Source organism: Accipiter gentilis, chromosome 9, assembly GCF_929443795.1.
Source record: "Accipiter gentilis chromosome 9, bAccGen1.1, whole genome shotgun sequence".
In the NCBI taxonomy this organism is placed as follows: Eukaryota; Metazoa; Chordata; class Aves; order Accipitriformes; family Accipitridae; genus Astur; species Astur gentilis.
Genome location: NC_064888.1, coordinates 27,237,147 through 27,257,535, shown reverse-complemented (window position 1 = coordinate 27,257,535; position 20,389 = coordinate 27,237,147). Strand labels below are relative to the sequence as shown.

Genomic DNA, 20,389 nt, shown 5'->3' with positions numbered 1-20,389 from the left:
CAAACTCCAATGGGGGTTTCATAGAAAACTTTATCAGATTTGAAAGAGCTAAATATTTTCTCAGATGATTCTCTGGTATCATATAGATTAAACTTGATTATGCAAAAAAGCTGTAAAGAGAAATGCATAAGATAATTCCAAATGTGTTTATTGCCACAGTATGGACAAAGAACTAAGCATTCCCATCTGCATGAAATAATATCACCACAGTTATGGTAAAGGCTATCTGACTTTTAGTTGTGGATGATTGTACTCATTTATTATTAAGAAAATTTTAAAATGAAGCATTCATTTTATTTAAGTAAAGCTAGAGTCACATTAGATACAAATTCTTTCTTATGAAAATTGTTATGTGACAAAGATGGAACTTAAAGCTTGTTACAGGACACCTCTCTTTTAAGTGGGTGTCTGTATACATCCAGCTCAACTGCAATGAAAACAGTGATGTTGCAAGAAAACATAGTAAGACATGAAGAATTGTGAAGTATGTTGTGCAGACTGATAAACTGCAATATCACAGAAACTAGAACACCACAGGCAACCAACTAGTGTAATACAGAATGTCATGGTTTAACGCCAGCCAGCAACTAAGCACCACGCAGCCGCTCACTCCGTCCCCCCCCCGCCCCCCCAGTGGGATGAGGGAGAAAATTGGGAAAAGAAGTAAAACTCATGGGTTGAGATAAGAACGGTTTAATAGAACAGAAAAGAAGAAACTAATAATGATAATGATAACACTAATAAAATGACAACAGTAATAATAAAAGGATTGGAATGTACAAATGATGCACAGTACAATTGCTCACCACCCACCGACCAACACCCAGCTAGTCCCCGAACAGCGATTCCCTGCCCCCATTTCCCAGTTTCTATACTGGCTGTGACGTCCCATGGTATGGAATACACCATTGGCCAGTTTGGGTCAGGTGCCTTGGCTGTGTCCTGTGCCAACTTCTTGTGCCCCTCCAGCTTTCTCGCTGGCTGGGCAGGAGAAGCTGAAAAATCCTTGACTTTAGTCTAAACACTACTTAGCAACAACAGAAAACATCAGTGTTATCAACATTCTTCACATACTGAACTCAAAACACAGCACTGTACCAGCTACTAGGAAGACCGTTAACTCTATCCCAGCTGAAACCAGGACAAGAATTATTCAATATTCTATAATAACTGCAGTACAGTATAATCACTGTGCATTTAAATTATAGCATGGCATAGGTCTTATTAGATATTGCATCTACCAATGCATTGCCACTATTCCATAAAGTAATTTTGGCTTAAAGGTATTATTAGATTCAAACAATAAACAATAAAAAGTGCATGGGTTATCTTAAAACAAACTAGCAATAGAAACAAAATATATATTTTTATGTACATATATGTGTTTTTAACAATCATAGTTTTAAATGCATAATTTCAACATTTCAGAATATTTTTCTATATTAATGAATGGAAAAATTCAAGGAAATAAAAATATATTCCTTGGACAAACAAGACTGGTGAAATCTACAGATACGTATGTTATATTAAATATGCTGGAGCATATTTAACTGTAACTGTTCTAAATTCAGCTTCAGACCTGATTCATTCTATGCATAAATCCTGCCAAATATGTGTGATAATCTCTAGTTTATGCCTGTTTGGAAGGAGGGCTCAAAAGTCTTGGGAGGAAAAGTTGCATTACTGCTAAGTCTGTAAGTAGTGAAATAGTCTTCAGGAGCAAGGTGCATAAATTGTAGAGTGAAAGGCAGATCATTGTTCAAAGCTACATCTTGTACAGCAATGCCTCAGAGTTTTGCCTTTTGCTTTTATCATCTCTTTTCCTTTTAACATAAACAGAAAAATGTATCACAGCAGCTAAGTTAATGCAGGCTGGGAAATTAAAGTTCTCTTATGTAACTTTTATAATTTTAGTATTCTGAGTAAAGAATAAGGTCTGTACTAAGAATCACTTCCAGAGTAGATAGAGCTCTCATATGTTAGATTAAAAGCCAGTCATTGACTGTTGGAGTTGGAGTAACATTTTCTGGATCAATTACTTCAAAATTACCTACTGTGAAGTCCCTGCAATGGTTCATAAATGGTAGCAGAGGGAAGCCAGGTCTTATCTGTAGAATGGGTCTTTGTACATACATCATATTTTTCTCTGCTATTTCTACTGAACACTTTAAACTTCATATTTTTCCATGGAAAAATTACAATTCCAGTACAGCAAGGTATTCAGAATTTGCATTCTGAATTTCCTGACTATTGACCTTCTAATTTTTCAACCTTTGTCTTGCACTGTTATAAAGTGCTATAAGGATAAGTTGTGTTTTACAGAGGCAGTTGAACAATTGCCTGTGCAGAACAGCATACATTGTAAATGAGAGAAACTCAGGGGAATGATTCAAAGTATAGAAACTGAGAAGTAGAGGAGTTCAAGAGGTACAGCAGGAGATGACATTTTGACTCAAAATTAAATAAAGAATCGGTATGAAAATGACACAAAAAAGCATCCAAAGAAATCTTTAAAGAAAACTAAGTGAAGGATGAGTCTTGAAACAAAGTGCAGACCAACATACAGACCTTGGGAGAACTGTAGAAAGTCTCAAAGAGATCAGTCAGACTCTAACACAGGGAAGTAGAAGTCATGAGGACATCTGAGGTGGTGATATTAGTAAAGGAAATTGAAAGGGGAGAACACAGGCCTCCGGCAAGGTAAGAGACAAGCAAACTTAAGTTAGGTAAAAAAATTATCATGTATTTTAAAAGTCCATATCTATCCTTATCTATTTTCTGTAAATTCTGTACAAACCCTATTCCTGATATTTTGTAATGGGATAGTAAATCACCTCCCTGTTGGTGTGACACACCCCGTGAGAGGTTCCACAGTTGAAAAGGCAGGAAAGGAAAAAGAGAATATTTGTGCAGTACCATCAGAAAAATAGTGATATTTCCTACACTGTTTAGAGCTTGACTTTCTGGACTCACATGATTTTGTTTGAAACCCTCATCCTAAACTTTTTGAAGAAAGTTTCTAACTCCCTATTTGCAATGACAGTTGTAAACATGAAAAAAGAAGGAATACATGAACTCAAATCACTTGCAAGTTGTGGACCCTCACTGCTAGTTATGAGTGTTAATAACAACATTGATAAGAGGCTTAAAATGTATTAATAACAAAATTCTCTGAAGTTATTGAAGACAGGACAATAAATAATAAGCTTAAGTTGCAGTAAGGGGTAAATAGGTTGATATTAGAAAAATATTTTAAAATATGAGAATAGTCAATGATTAAAACCAGTTACTTGGGAGGCTGTGGAAAATCTGTCATAAGCAATTTGTTAACATAGATTAGATAAAGCCAAGTCAGTCATGACAGACGTTTAATGTGACCCTGCCTCAGAGCTTTTGAGTGGACTACATGACCTCTTGATGTTCACTCCCACCCTACAATTCCGTTATTCTTAAAACAAGCATTTTTCCTAACAGTATTCTCCTTTTTCAAACCTTTATTTACTGCTGAATTCCTACAGCCTTGTTGGTTTCATAAGAAACTCTTGTGTTTTATTATGCAAGCAAATTCTGACAGAAGAGACTTTGAAACTAATGTGTTCCAAATATGCCGTCAGTGTTTGGAAATGTTGTGAGTCTTGTAGAAACTGGCTGCTGATCCTCCAGGTATTTTTATTCAGGTACCACGTTACTATATAAAACATAACAAAAAATTAGGCCAGCTTCTGCTCTGAAACATCTGCACCCACAGTGGGTTTTCAGTGAATAGCTGTGAGTTACACATATTTAATCACAGGAAGATTTTGGTTCATAGATGGAAATTATTGTTTATTGCTACTTACATATAAAACTCAGTAAATTCCCTGGAATTTTCATGATACAGATTAAAAGAATTTAAATATATAATATTTAATATACCTTAGCAAAATAGAATGTCCGGATTAAACTTTATGCCTATAATGACTGAGTACTTATTCAGATAAAAGGGTGATGCCATTATTATTGGATCATACTTGGTACTCAGGGAATCATTCAAGATTTTAACAGTTTATCTGAAAGTGAACATTGGCTTAGGTTTTCTGTGAAAGAAAACCTGAGCCCATGAGATATCTTATTTATCTATTGACTACAAGAGGTACCTAGTTATTGTTTTATCCATTGATTAGGAGGTAGGAGAACTGTCATTACTGAAGATCATTTGTGTTCGCTTCTCAATATTTATGAGCAATGCCAAGAAATTGGAGGTTTCAGAGATTTACCTTGAAATATTCTGTATAATATTTGTGGGAAATGTATGAAATGTAAGAAGTAGTTCCCTGTTCCAACATGCCTTGACTGGTAGCTATGCTTATTACAAGTAGGCACGTCAGCAGATACAGGTAATTCACCAAGAACGTTATCCACAATTATATGCCTATAAATCTCTAAGCAGATGACAATTTCTTCAGATTTATTTATTGCTTTAGTTTCTCTTCCAGTCTCTTACTTTTACAGTTATTGGTTTTATAGGTTGATTACGGAGGGTCCCTAAATTTGTGGTATTTGCTAACTATGAGAGTCATGAGTGGTCAGTCATAGGATCTTGCTGCTTCTTCATATTAGATGAGTTTACAGACATCTCCAGAAAAAAATGCCTATACAGGCAGAGTTCATTTCCAAGAAATTTGTGCGTACAACTTTGGAATTTGATTTCTGGGATTATTGATGTCAGTAAAAATCATTCTCATGAATCAAAAAGATAGGGAACAGGAATCATGGGCAAATTACTACCACTGTTATTTTCAGAATAGCTACCCCCTGCTGGCTATAATTCATATGTAAGGCATTTTGGACTATTTAATGTGGCATATCATACTCTTGTTGTTGTCTCCTCTAAGAATGATGTTAAACGTGTCTACTCATATAGACTCTTAGTCTTCCATTAGTGATATTGAAGAAGCAACCAATTAGCTAGATTCCCTCTGCATGCATTTAAGAGAGTGTTTTCCAACTAGAGAGAACACTTTAGTCCTTTATGAGGTTCTGGCATTGCCAAGTCTGATAACAATTATCGTACCTAGCAAAGCCAGGCAGCCTTTTGACCTGGGAAGTCAAGCAACAAGATGCTCTTATAATTTTGTGAAGCTGGTAATGACTGCTGTTCATGCCTTTTCAGATCTCCTTTTTCTGCATTACTAACACCGTAACATTCTGGAAATGACATGTTATTCCTAGCTTTTAATTACTATTTCACAATTATGTTTTATAAGATAACTCTATCTCCGCTTGTCCTTTTCTTTCAGATTTCATGATCACTTCTGGCTGAGTGCTCCAGAAACCTTGCGATCTTTTAGAAACTTACCCTTTGACCTTTTTATATATGATGGAAAAGCTTTGTTTTTGCTTCTGGTTAAAATCTGCGATAGGGATCACCAAAAATAGATTTCTGTGTATGTCAGTTTTTAAACAACAGGAAAAAGCAAATGTTCATGCCATCATCATATATATAATATTTCCCGTAGCTCAACTTAGTAAGACTAAAACCGACAACAGAAAAAACCCTCAACATTAAAACTAACAATTGGGGTTGACACTCATGAACTCATGCAATTGTACCTTTGTTTTTTACTTTTCAATAGGGGAGTTAAGGACAAAATGTCAACCTGAATTCTTACCAATAAATCTAAATCTCCGTGGTTTTGTGCAGTCAAGTCATTAATTGAATACAGTTTGTCTATGATTTTAATAGCAGGGTAATGCAAAATCATTCTTTTATGTAGAGCATTAAAAGAGAATGCTTTTTGCTACCTCTAGATTAGCAGATTGCATTACATCCTATGGAATATGAAGGAGAAAGTGTTTCAGAAAGAAGTCAAAAGACTAAAACCATGAGGGAAAGTTATTTCCGTCATGCTTTAATGCTTCACTGCTGCTTGTTACATTTAATAACACCTACTTGGTAAGATTTTAAGTTTTTGGCTACCTGGATATCTGTCAAGATGATAAATTGGAAATTGTAGAAGTGGATAACATTGCATAAATCCTAATATACTATCTTCTCCATGAAAACAAACATGAAAAAGTAAGCTTTTTCCTTTTTGCAATCTGTAAGGATGAAACTTCATTAAGATTCTTTAGAGTGTAGATCAGTTTCTGCAAAAGAATGATGCAGTTGAGTAAGTACAAAATCATGCAAGTCTGCATCTCACTCATATGAAGCTTGACCAAAGCCAGTGGGAACACTTACATAAGTAATGGATGCACAACTTACCTGATACAATAATAGATTTTATACATAGCATAAATTTTTCTTTTGTTGCAACTATTCTTGGCTACAGTCACAGCTGTAGCCACTGTTGATGGGATGTGAGGTGGGGTCTCTTTCTGACCTCAGTCGTGTCCTATCTCAGTTTCATTTTAATAATGCACTGTACTCTTCTAAAGAACTCTGTCTGGCTCTCTGCACATAGCCTTCTAACTATAGGAATTTTCAAGCTATGCTCACTCACCTGTGAATCAGTCTACTCTGAAGAGTGCATATGTTTCAATTTACAGAGTGTTATAAACTAGAAGAGCAGGAGGTTTAAAGAGCCCTTCTCTCAGCATTGACAGCTGGTATGGATGGACCCTCATAAGATTGAAAAGATAACAATGAATAATAAGTTAATCATAGAATCATAAAAATAATAAGTTTGGCAGAAACATCTCTAAGTCATCTAGTTTAACTCTCCACTCAAAGCAGATCCAACTTAAAAGTTAGCTCAGGGCCTCATCTAGTCAAGTTTTGAAAATCTCCAAGGACCTTATTTCTTCCTCCTATCCTAGTTCTTTTTCCTTTAGCTTTCATCTTGAATGGACGACAAACATGAAATGTAAGGGCTGTAACCTAGTCTGAAATAAAGCACACAAAAAAATCACTCTTAATCCCATGAACAAAACCCAATGAGTTTAACAGAACATCATTAAAATTCATAGGTATATAATGTAAGTTAAAATTCATAGCCACATAATGTAAAATATATAAATATCATGTTTATAAACACAAGAAAATCCCATCAAATTGCACATAGTATATCTAAACTATTGATGAGAGAATATGAAGGACAGGAAAAGAAACTCATGATGTGGTGGCCACCTCATTCTGCCACAGTCCATGAGGACTCTGGTTCTGATTCTCTAGTCCCGACTCTTTCAAAAGTTTAACAAATTTCTAAAAAAATGCATAAATAAGAATAAAATAGAGTTGTGACGGAAGTGATTTTCCATCCCTGCAAACTGAAAGTATCCCTACCTCATAAGGAAATTAGGACTATTTGTGCTAATACTGGAATGCTGAACATCCAGTACTCACAGCACTCAGGTGTGATGGCTGACCCTTAATCATCTAATTCAAGGAAAGAGAATCTGTCTTCCCCATCGCAGCAGAGAGTCCAGACACCTAATTATTGAGTATTCGCAGATGATTTTCTCACATTATCACTTAAAGGAGCAGGTTCACTTGGTACAATAGTTCCCTGTACCAAATAACTTGTAGTTCACTGTACCAAAGGAAAATTTAAATGGTTTCTTGCCTCAGGACATGTTGTTATCAATAATAGTTTTTTGCTCACCTTGGTCAGTGTACAGTGACCATCAACATGTGTAGCATTAAGAAGGTACGGAACTTTGTTATGTCCTAACAAGAATGTGGTGTGTTCAATGATGTGAAGACTGTTGGTTATTGTTCTAGGAAAATATCCAAATACATTAATCATTGCTACATGGGTTTAAAATTACTTGGTGCCGCTAATACTTAAACCATGAAAGACAGGAAATGCAGCTTGCTTTCAAATAGCAGAACTGAGGAATATACTACAGTGTTGAAATATATGAAAATGAATCTGTCATTACTAAGGATTCCTAAGTGAAAAACGACAGGAAGTAATAAAATGTGCTTTAAAAAATGTTGGAATACCATCAAATTACCAAGTAGTTATTCACAATTAATCAAATTAATAGGTTTTGGATTTCTAATGTTTTCTTTCTGTATGAGTCCATTGAGGTGTAAGTAGTGGTTGCATATACTATAGATTCATGTTCCAAATGTGGGCAGTGTAAAACTGAATTATCATTCATGGGAGATGACAACATTTTTGATATGTCTTCTTATTCTGAAAAGCACATTAAAGTCAATATTTAGAAGTGATTAGGTAATAGATATTCAGAAAAAATTCTGGTTGGAAAAAAATTGAAATGTTTCATCTTAATAGTTTGGGGATTTTATCTGAGCTATATTTTGCAGCTTCCCATTTTAAATTTCTGGTGCATAAGACTCTAGTCTTTGTGGAGTGCAAGTTAATTCTCGAGGCAGGCACTCTATTCTGTTCTGTTGCTCCGTATAAGTACTGAGATTTTTTTTCTCAGCAAGTATTTGTGAACAAAGACAATGTGAGGGTAGAAATACGAAAAAAGAAGAAGACCCATGTTTAACTTATACAGGCACCTTACACATAATACTTTTTTTTAGATTTTTCATTGTGCAGTCTTGGTAAATAAAGCAAAAAAAGTAGTGCCTTCAGAATTGATATGTCAAGTCATTTAGGGTGTATCTTAGGATGTTAACATCTGTGCCTTGCACTGACTTCACCTGCAAGTGTTTCCTTATGGTTTTCTTTATGACTGAAAGCAATATTCTGTGTGAATGAAAATAATGTCTTTGATGTATGAGATACTAATTTTTCTTAAATTTCAGGGATGCCCATTCCTTAACTCATGACCTGTGGCAAACCCTAAAAATATTAAAACTATTAAAAAAAATTCATCAAAATATTTTAAAATGGGAACCAAAATAAAGCACAGATTCCCTTCCTTTACTGTGCACTGAATACGGACTTTTGAGGAATTCAAAACCTGCCTGTATGCTTTTCACATCAGAAACAATTCCTTTCAGGAAACTGTTTCATCTTTTCCCTAAAAATATGGGTTTGATTTGTCAATGACAAAAGCTTGGTAGCTGGAAAGATTCAACAGAAAGGGTTTTGTGGTTTCCATGGATCTTCTGCATAGATGCTTTTCGATTTTAAATGGCCCTCTGGGTTTGTCACTGAATACTTCTCGTAGACCAAGAAGATTTAATAATCAAAATGATATTACTTTTATTTAGTGTGTGGTTTCTTCATGTCTTAAACAACACAGTTTGTTCTCTCACTTTGCCTGAGGATACATCTTGCTCTAGCTGTGTGATTAGATTTTAGATACATGCAGTTGAAAATAAACCCAATTACCTAAATAGATGGAAGGTAGTAGTAAATTGTGATTAGCACATAATTGTGAAACCAGAGATGCAGAAGCCTGAAACACTAACTCTGTTAAATTTCGGGGATGTAGCACCTAATCTTTAACAATATTTTAAAGATGGGGGGTTTGTTACCTCATCGGTAAACTCCTCAGAAGCAGTAAGAATGCTTTAATACTTTGAAGTTTTAATATTTAAAAGCCAATGGAGTTACCTCCGTATGTTATCTGTACACAGACATTATAAATATGTCTTGACTATTGTTGGTGGTTATCATTTAAGAATATGCATAGGATATGCTGACCAAATCTAGGTAAAGAGATTAAATTTACCATTGTTCTGTAAACTTCAAAGAAAGGACTTTACAAGGACATATGAATATATTAAATATTAATCTATTAAATATTAAAAAATATGTATGTTACCCAGTGGCCGAAACATGTACAATTTTAAAGTACTTCTGAGAGTACTCTGTATAATAGTAACCACCCAATCACTGTTATGTGACAGAAACCAGCTGATGCATTCGTTAGTTTTACATACAGTTATGTGTGAAGCTGTAATTTTCATTTGCATTGAAGAAATGCAATTTTGGGGGGGGCAGAAATGGCAGATTTCATGGGGCAACATTAGATTTCCTAAACACATTATTTTAATAGCCTGTATCCATCAAACAGGCTTTATAAGATGCTTGAAATGTTTCAGGGCCAGCAGAAGAGATAAAAATGCTTTTTAGCTTGTTGGAGCTGTGCTTTCTTGCTAGTGTTTTCTCTCTGTAAATAGTAACACCAACATTCATCATTCAAGAATCAGTAAACTAAAATAAAAATTGTGATATTAGTGTAAAAAACAGGACATTTTTTGAAACCAGTGAATTTAAGCTTCCTGTTTGTCTGCTAGCTTTTGAACCATTAAAGTTCACATTTTTCACATTTTGCCTATAATTATCTGTCATGGAAAAATGGAAATTTATTCTTATTTATATTATGATCTCCTTAAAGAAACTTTTTTTTTAAGTATGTGACTGTCATTGAGGCTTTCCCTGTCTAATAACTTGGCTAGTCAACCTGATGTGGATAAAGATCATTAAGCTCCTGTAAGTTTCACATGACTAGATGGGCAGGTGAATAACAAAGATTAATATCTCAACATAAGCGATGGCTGAAATGATATAGAGATGACATAACTATGGGAAAGATCTCAAGACGACCTTGTACCTTTTCAGACACCAAAGACAATCATAAGACAAAATCTGTAGGAAATCAGATTTCAGTTGTTTCTGTGCCCACATCAGTAGAGAAAGCTGAGATTCTTTATCACCTGCACTCTGGAAGAGGAGCTTAATATCATATCAAAAGATACAAGGCCTGCAAAAAAATGTGCAAATTAACAGTGTAGTTTTTGTGGAAATTCACTTCTCTGAAGTATTTCTTGTATTTTTCTCTTTCTTCTAAACAATTTCAGCTCCCTCTGACACTATGGGCAAAGATCTTGCCCTTTATATAAGATCATTGATTTATATAAGAGAAAAGGAAGAGAAGACATGAATTTAGGAGAAAAGAATTAACGTGTCCTCCCTAGAGATATTTCCCAGGAGTTCCTGTATTCTCTTTTCATTGTCTGTTTGCACACATCTGTCATGAATGCTCAGCTGAGCAAATCTAAGAACAAGCTACCTGAGTCTACCAGTAAAGTCACTTTCTTCATGACATCGATTGCTTGGTCATTAATATCTCCTGAATCATTCTGTGCAGGTACAGAGAAAGAACTTAACAGAAGATAAAACGAAGAGTATTATTCTCTAGAATATGGACAGTTTCACATATTACTTGCGAAACTTATGCAATCAAAGATATTCAGCTCTAACTTGGCAATATAGTTCATAATAAAAAATAAGGTCTCAGAATATCTCTTTTTAATACAACAAATAGATTTCATACCTAAAGATATACCATGTAGTGAATAAATAACCTCTGAATAAACTCTCCAAAGGTTCTCCTCCTGTGAAAGCTGAAAATAGTGTATTTTCAGGTGATGTAAAAATTACAAAGCAAGGACTTGACTGGTCCATTTGAAATTTTAAAAAATTACTGCAGAAGAAAAAGCATTCTTCTTGACAAAAAAAAATGTTGTCTACAAAGCAAGTAAGTGCCAAACTTAACAATGCATGAAACACAGGGTGATTCAGGGAGTTGTGTTGGTGACTGCCATAGTAAACTATGGGATTGACATAAATCCCTTTAAAAAAAAAAAAAAAAAGAAAAAAATATTTAAAAATTTATTCATAGAAGAACATAGACCAGAACCCCCTGTCAGTGACTTTCACAGTTGATCCAAATTAAAATATATTTCCTCCTGCTAGTCATTCCATTTGATTCCTTTGGCAGGCTTAATGAATTATTACATCAAGTAAAACCAAAGAAATCCATATTTTCTATTTAAAATTCAAGGTGATTCTACTGTCAGTCATAAAACATTGATACTAATATAATGTGAATCAAGTATTAAATATGTGACAATATAAGGGTACAGCACTTATTATCACTACCTTTTCATGCTTTACTTTTCATTTCACTTTCATATTATATAAAATAGTATTGTCATATATAGGCTGTTATCAGAATTTCTTGTCTTGATGAGGGTTGATAGGTTAATGGTTCTTTTCTCCCCTTTGAAAGGCAGAAGGACATCCTGATGGTAATTGACTTTCTAAAGGTGTACTGCAATGCTCAGTGAAGCAGTTGTGTTTGATTCAGTAGGCTGGAACTGCAAAATGATTTCAGGTAACAGCTCTACGCCAGAGTAGTCAAATGCCTGGAAAAATGAGGTAGCAATGAATTGCTCCAAACGAGAGTATCAGCCATTTTACTACTAGAAATTAACTGTGGAAACAGAATTGAAAGGCCTGTTGTGTTCCCTAGGGACAAAATGATTGTGCAAATAGAAAATTCTCGAAGCATGAGTATTATTTCTCCTCCAATTTTTTCCCTTCAAGCATTAACATAAACAGTTTTCTCTCTATGAGCTCCATGCTCTTTTTAAGCTTTTAAAAATATAGATTCTTTAAGAAATACTAATGAATACTTTTTTTCTCATCAACATACTGCTTAATATTTTACTTGCTTCTTTCCTTCAGAAGTACATTTAGCATAAGTACCTCCTTACCCTGACTTAAGTTATTTATTCATTAAGCCTGAGCAGGAATAGAAGTCAATAGAGCTAAACTGCAGCATGGAATGCACTGTGAGAATCATCTCTCTCTTTGATTTCCAACAGCCCCCAAGCCATTCTCCAATAAAATAGGGGAAAAATAGGCAAGGTCTCTCTTGCTTCTTAGCTACATTGGCTTTTCAAGTTGGTCTAGCTTGCCAAGAGACAATAGAGTTATGTCTATGTGAATGAAACCCCCTTGTCTGTCTTCTGATTTTTCTCTAAACATTTTTTTGAGTTCTTGATTTCTTTTTTTTTTTTTTTTTTTTAGTGTACACATTTTTGTTTCTCTGTCCTCACTGCTGGCTCAGACTGTCTTATAGGGTCACGGTAAAGCAAATTGCAGCTGGACTGCCAGCCTGTAAATTCCTTTTCATCTGCAAAATACTGAAGTAGACATAATGGCTACACTAGCCATGAAGGGTGTTAATCAGGGAAGTTGAATAGAAATAGCTTCAGCACATCCTCTTGGCTTCCTCCACTAGCAGGGCCTAAATTCTCACACTACCTAACTGGCAGTGCATGAGACATCATCTGACATAGACGGAAAGGAAGAGAAACTCAGTTATGAGTATCTACCGCAGTGGGCTCACGTGAGAAAGGCAAGTCTTTTTGAAGCCATATGATAGGTGAGGTTTCGTATCTTCTGACACTGACTAACTTTCTCCCACTTTATTGCCCCCGTTCCCATATTATGAGACTCTAAGGGCAGATCCAGCAAACTATTTAAATTCCTATTTCATGGCCAATTTTAATAAAAAATTAGGGCCTAGTTTTGTCAAATGGAGGCCTGGACATCTTAAGTTGAGCAAACAAATCTGCAGAGGCTTTTCTTAATAGTTTTGTCATTCATCTCTCTCTGTTTTACTCTCTGCCTCTAAATGGAGAGGATTATACATATTCTCACATGGACATTATGAAGATTAATTAATTAATGTTTGTGAAGCTCTTAATTTGCAGTAAGATCTAGAAAGAAGGGATATATATATAAAAATGAATAACTACCTGTCCAGTGATCCTTGTTCCTTCCATGCTGAATGAGTGAAACATCTTATGGAAAAAATAAAATGGTCTGTAAACAGGCAGTTAAAAAGATTAACAATATTGCCACATAAAGGTGCTAAATAGAGTTTTCACACAACTCAATTCTGCTGTTACTTACCTTTTAGAGTTTGACTTGCCATATTAAAGTTTAGTTTAGCATTATTAGTAGATGATTTTTCCTTTTTGTGTGTGTGTGTGTGTATTCTCCATGTTTATATTCTACTTTGCAGACAGGGGAAAAGCACTTAAGAAATACAGGCTTTTTCTCTTCAGCAAGGCCATGAAGCAAAACTAACATGGTATTTGTAAACATGTTCATAAGTCAAGACTATTTGGGAATAGGATTCAAAATTATGATTTATTTTTTTTCTTAAATGGAAAGTATATTTTCAAAATCCCATCATTTCTACAAAGTCTTCTTTTTATTTTATCAAAATTCTCAGGGAAAAGGACCATGAAATTATGTGATGCGTGAAAAATTCAGGAAGAATAATTTGAAAATCGGACTCATAAATTCAGCTTTCTACAGAGCAGCTACTTATCTGTCTGCCTGCCTGGCGGGTACTTGAACTGTGGCATCTGGTTAGCTCAGAAGTTAATGACCATTTTCTATATGGATTATTTTCACAAAGATGTTAAAATCAAATCCCAGCTCAAGGAAAAATAAAGGGGAAAGTCATCTTGCTGTAACTCCTCTCCTCTTTTATTTTCATGTTTATTTTGCAAGTGACTAATAGATTGACATCTCTTCCTATACGAACTGTGCCCTAGAACTAAGTGGAGCTAAATAGGTGAATCTTTTTTTGTACTGAGGAAAAAGAAAGAAATTAATGTTTCACTGGTATCTATATATCTAACGTGTGCCTTTCTAGACTTGTACATGCGGAGAGGAATACTTCTAAATATACATACATTTTAATCAAGTAGTGTCTACAATAAAGACTATTTGAAGCTATTAAATCACTTTCTCATACATAGCCATTCTGCCAACCTCCACAGAAAAAAATCTTAAAATCAGCCTGGCATTACACCCACAAAGCCAAGGTCTGGTCCTTTTTGGAAGAATTTATTCCAGGGCCGAGGTTCTTAATCTGGAAACAATTTTGGGCTAGAGAATAGCCAGACACTCAAGCAAGAAACTCATCACTGGGTAGAACTTTCCTTTTACTTGCTGACTTTGAGTAATATTTATGGAAATAAACTTAGAAGAATATATGGTAAGTTAGCAGAATGGATGCTGCCTGCAGGCTATTGCAGTCATTCTTGCTGACATTATCCTGTTTCTATCAGATTGGCTATGTAGCTCCCAGTATTTTGTGGTGGGGTTTGCCTTACAAGAGGAGTTCTTGCTGAAAGGAAGCTGGAGAACAGTAAGCCATGATGTCAACAGAGGGACATCACCTCAAGCAGTGTCTGCTGCTCTGTTGGGGGGGGCTGTGCTTATGTCAGTACATGTAATAAAAAATGTTTTATTTACTGGTCTCAGGCAGCTGCAGCAGGAACTTAGGGGTTCCCTCTGATGTTCAGTGAGCATGATTCATCCCCCCACAAATTACTGCACATCATTTGAGCGTGCCTGCATAGGCTGGTTTTCAGACCGGAGGTGTTGCCTATACAGCAGCTAAGAGGTGCGAATGCAGCATGCTGAGGCCTACCAGGCTAGCTTTAATCTAATTAGCTTGCATAACAATGTTAGTGAAGATGTGCTAGAATGAGCTTCAGTAAATAAATGTACGCTGATGTGAAAGCCTGCTAGGAATCATCAGGACAACCCTGGGTCGCCAGCAACAACAATGTACAAATTTTAAAAGCTCTTCTCAAGGGCTAGGGAAGCAATAGCTTGGCAATTGCTTGAAAGCCCCAAATCATCCCACAGACAGTTTACAATTAGTAATAGTAAACTAAAAAAATAGTAAAGCAATTTTAAAATGTTATATAAATTAACTGCTTGTCAAAATCAAATTTGAGCTGGAAAAAAAGTTTTAATTTCCTCCCTGTCGTTTCCCAGTCTTTAAAGATTTGCATGAACGGCTATCTTGACTACAGCCAGTCCCTTTGTGTTAGCTGGTTCCATCGTAACAGCCACATCTGTCAGAGCAGGGTCCTTCTGTCTTACTGCTCCCTACAGTTTCATTACTGGTAGCCTGAGTATCACTGTTTGTGTTCTTGAATGGTAGAAGAGTAACACAAGTTGATGAAATTGGCTCTGGGTGCTGAGTTGCTACATATTCTTTTGTGAAGAGGAGACAGCCCACTGGCTTAATGAGAAAAATTAGAAAATTAACTCAGAAGTAAGAAAAGGTAATTGGAAGAAAAAAGCTGGTTACAGAACCAATGGATATAGACCTTTAAAGCTTTAAAACCAAAAGATAGTCATGAGAGAAAGTAGTAAATGGAAGTTAGGCAAACAGTGTAGGAAAAAGATTGATCGTTATTTTCAAAATAAGAAAATCTACGGGGCAGGGGGGGTGAAATATGGTTGAAAAGCATGTACACTGGCTCAATCGACAAGGTTCATCCTTCTGGTACTGCTTTATTATATTGTTCTGTGAATGAGCATTATTGGACAGGAACATCACCCCTTGCTTTTGCTCTTGTATGGCTGAAAGACACAGAAAGTTGCCTCAGGAGCAAAAGCAGCAGAACCCAGCAACTCTCCAGTTACAACCCTTACATTGAGACCACTTTAACTGGTCTGGAAAATCTGGTCTGTGTACATGCCCAGGCAGTGCTATATGAAATACCAGTGGAAGTTAGTATTAGGGTGCACAGGGAATAGCACACATGGGCTCCTCCTCCACAAATCAGGCTTTGCAGGGAGTAACAGGCAGACAGTCATTGACAAGGCTTAGTGAATACTGGGAGGGAACCACCTTAACTAGGGGATCCTTCCTTCTTGCTCCTGCTTGAACTCATGGAGAGGCAATCGTGTTTCTTGGGCTTGGAGACAAACTCCTGGATGCTGTGATTTGCCCTGCCCCTTCATTTACAGTAATAGAGAGGTGCCTTGTGTTTAAACATCGGATGGGAATTAAGAAGTCTCATTCTGAAACAGATTTTCTGCATTGACTTTGAACACTTAATCTCTCCTTGCTTGTTTTCTCATCTGTACAACAGGGATAATAATGTTTATTGACCACACAGGGGGCTATAAGGCTAAATTAATTAATGTTATAAAGCACTTTGATTCTCTTAGATAAAAAGTTTTGGGGAAGTATGAAGCATAGCTATTTATTATCTGCATTTTCTTCACTTTTTATTCATTCCCTATCAATTCTACTTCAGTGATCCTAATCGTTTCATCCGGGTGAAAAAGAAGAAATTGATAAAAACTAATGATGGCATAGAAACTAATGTTTCAAAAGACCGGTCTAAATTTCTTAATTTTAAGTGTACTTCCTCACAACTAACATGTATATGGATCTTCTTGAACAATGTTTCTTCTCTTTGGTGACTTTCCAGTGTGGTCTTTTCTTTATATACTATTTAAGGTATCCATGAGCTCACACAAATGGGCAAGAGTATGTGCTTCTGCTCTTGCAATTTAACTTCAATTTCTTTGATTATATTTTCTGTTTGTTCTATTTTAACCCCATTCCTCTCTTGCTGACTTTTCTTCTATTTGGCAGACTTTTTTTCCCTTCACCTTTTAAGAATCCTAAACCCACCAATGAAGAATCATTTGTATACACTGTCATTTTCTATTTGCTATTTTACTGGGGTTTTTTCCAATGAGACAGGGCAGGCAGTGTGCTGTGCTGGATATCAGTACAGTGCACCTCAGGTACACTGAAACCATTTGACTTCACCTTATGTCATTTCTAGAATGCATTTTCTTTCTCTTAGCAATAAGCCAGGACAGGAATTTGGCTAGATTTTGCCACATTTCTTAAGCACTGTACAGCTAAGGGCTTCCAGAACATCTGATGCTACTGTTGTAGTGTTCAGCAGCCTGCTGAAAGTGTGAGATATGAAGTAGATTATCTAACACCCAAATACTGGCTTGTCTGAGACTTTAGATAAGGATATGATTTAAATGTATGTATCCAATCTGTAAAAAGTGGTGGCACTGCAAAAAATGAAATTATAGGCTGCATTGTAGGTAAATTCTATGGTGTAATCACTTCAGATGAGTTTGAAGTGCAGTTTCCTATACTTGCTTCTGTATTCCTATTTTTCTGCTCCTTACTATTTCTTACATAATTTGGGATTAACTTTTCTATGCCTCATTGCTTACCCTAGTCACTTCCCGAATTTCAAAAATGTCACTGAACATGTCTTTGTTAAAAGTAATAATAAGATATGAAGCTAGCTTATTCAACATGCTCAAGTCAAAAGATATGTACAATCACTAAACTGCAGGGAATGAGCAGATTTTGTAAGGAGGCAGCTTGTTCATTGGAATTTGTTGAGCTCTACAGAATAAGCCAAGTTTGAAGAAAAAATAGATACTTAATGACTTCGAAGTTATAAAATCTGAACAGCTTTTTGATAAATGTGGAGGATGATTTTCTCTGCTCTGTTTACAGCTTAGACCATTAGGACAAAGATTGACTGTAAATGTTAACATGAAATTTTCTGAGGCCTGGCCTCTAATTCTGCTTCGACAGGAGGTGGGGAAAAGAGGTTAAGAAATGCTAACAGTAATTCTGGGTTTGATTTACTATAACTCTGTTTCTGTAAAAATCCTGCCTTGCAATGACTGTGAAATTTCCCAATAATTGTAACACAGTATAGAAAACTAGTGGCCAGATTCTGGTCAGAATGTGTCCCACACATTACCAGGTTCCTCTTAGTCCAGATGATCAACATAATAGCAGTGATTGGGAAGCGTCTGTGGCTTGAAAGGAAACTAACTTTGTCTTTTACCTGTTATCATGGAGCAGCATTCCCTCCAGCTGTAACCTCACTGCACAGGTCTGGTGCTCTCCACCTCAGAGACTGCAGCGGTGGAAGTGCTGTGTTCCCTGCATAATTTTGTGTTTTGCTTATATAAATGGAAAATGTGATGATGGTTTATTTTGCTGAATTTGGACATAGGAATGCAGGACACCAACTTCAGTGAGACATCCCCTAGGACTTTAATGTAGCCTAATGATAGTACATTGGGATGACTGCTGCTTCCAAGTAGTTCAGTGGCATTTAACTGGTTAAAAGGGTGTGAATCTATGTGCTTTCAGTCTTCAAATAGAAGTCTTTACAGAAAGATTAACGCTTCGGTTAACACTCTCCTGGATATTTATGAGATCTTGCTGAAGTCTTAGAGGGCCTCACATTTTAATGCATTTGCAAGGCTGGCTATTGAATGAGTGAAGAAAAGTGTGGAATATGCAAAGGGATGTTTAATCCTCCTGATTTCTCCAGATTGCTCCTCTGTGCCGAAAAAAAAACCCATTTTGTCAAGTAGACTGCCTCTTTTCTCTTTGCCTAACTGAACTCCGTTTCTTTTGTCATCCAGGAGTTAGGAAAATGTTTCTGTGATTTCTCTGAATTTCCCTGGGAACATTTTCAGGTTAAAGTGAATACAGCTGCTTTGTCTGAATATTTTTAATTTATAATGTTTACATATTTAATAAATATTAAATATAAATATCTAGGTGAGTGGAATAACTTTATTTGGGATGTAGGTTCTTTCATTAGACAAGGTTTTGTTCTTCATGTGACTGCAACGGTAACTACATTTACTAAAGACGTAAGTCAAGAGATTGTTAAAAGTGGGTCCATATAAATATTAAATATTAAGCTTTCTGCTGTTTGCTTCATAAAGTGCAGTGTTTATTGTGACAATACTTCATTCTTTGCTTTTCTGGTTTTAGGGACATGTTTAATGTTTCAGCAATATTGTATACCCAAGATACTTCAAGAAGGTACAATTATTTTAAAAGCAGTATTTGACTACAAATCAGGCAAATTAAAACATCAGTTACTATCTCTCAACAGATTTTACCTGATTAGTGGTGGAGTCCCTTTTATTATATGTGGGATTACAGCAGCAACCAATATCAATAATTATGGGATTGAAGGCAATGCACCATAGTAAGTATAAACTATTATCATAAAACTTTAAGGAAAACATACTCTTTTTCTTATGCCTATAAATGTAACTGACTTCATAAAGGGTAAAGACATTCCATTTGGGATGACATTTATTATGAAATTTTATTAATTAATAGCTATGGCAGAGCAATGTCTTAACTGGGGCTCGCTGCTTCACCTCTATCAATTTGACTCCATTACCGTCAATAGAATCACTTTTCATTTACAGAATTACTCCTCATTTACATCCGAATAAGTGAAAGGATATTAAAAATACCTAATAGATAGCATATTTAATGGAGCTACTAATGAATTAAATACTTTCAATTCATTTTCTACCTTGAATTGATATCCTTCAGGTGACTTATTTAAAGTAATTTACAAATAATTATGTGAAAAAAGGACAAGTAAAAATCCTTCCTCTGCCTTCTCTACCCCCACCCCTCCCTTAAAAAAACAATTATTTTGGATTTTCACCACCTGGAAATGTTCGTCACAACATCTTGCAATCCCAACATAGCCCACTAGTGTATTAGGGTTCAGTATACCTCCACAAGCTGTCCGGGCATCACATTGTTATTAATTCTTGACATGAAACATGAGATATCAATAAAGTACAATAAGCCTTTCCATAAAAGTGTAGCAGAAAATGAATCAGACGGCAAAGTTAAATACATTCTGTGTAAATGATCAGCATGGCAATGACTGGCATACTAGTGGATATATTAGTACTCTGCCAGCACTAGTACTCTGGAGGACATCGTTCTTAGTTACTGCTTTGAGCATCTATTGTAATACATTTGAAACTAGGTATGTTCTGGGTAAGAAAAGTGGAAACAAAGGAGAATG

General features: G+C 35.7%; 1 protein-coding gene across 2 annotated transcripts in view; it reads left to right on the top strand.

The window, feature by feature from the left end:
• ADGRA1 (adhesion G protein-coupled receptor A1) overlaps window positions 1–20,389 on the top strand; it is a 290,403-nt gene that overhangs the window by 263,448 nt on the left and 6,566 nt on the right. For both annotated transcript variants that reach the window (XM_049810494.1, XM_049810495.1), the window contains one exon: window positions 19,445–19,540. In XM_049810494.1, coding sequence (XP_049666451.1) covers window positions 19,445–19,540 — 96 coding nt within the window. The remainder of the gene's footprint in view (window positions 1–19,444; window positions 19,541–20,389) is intronic.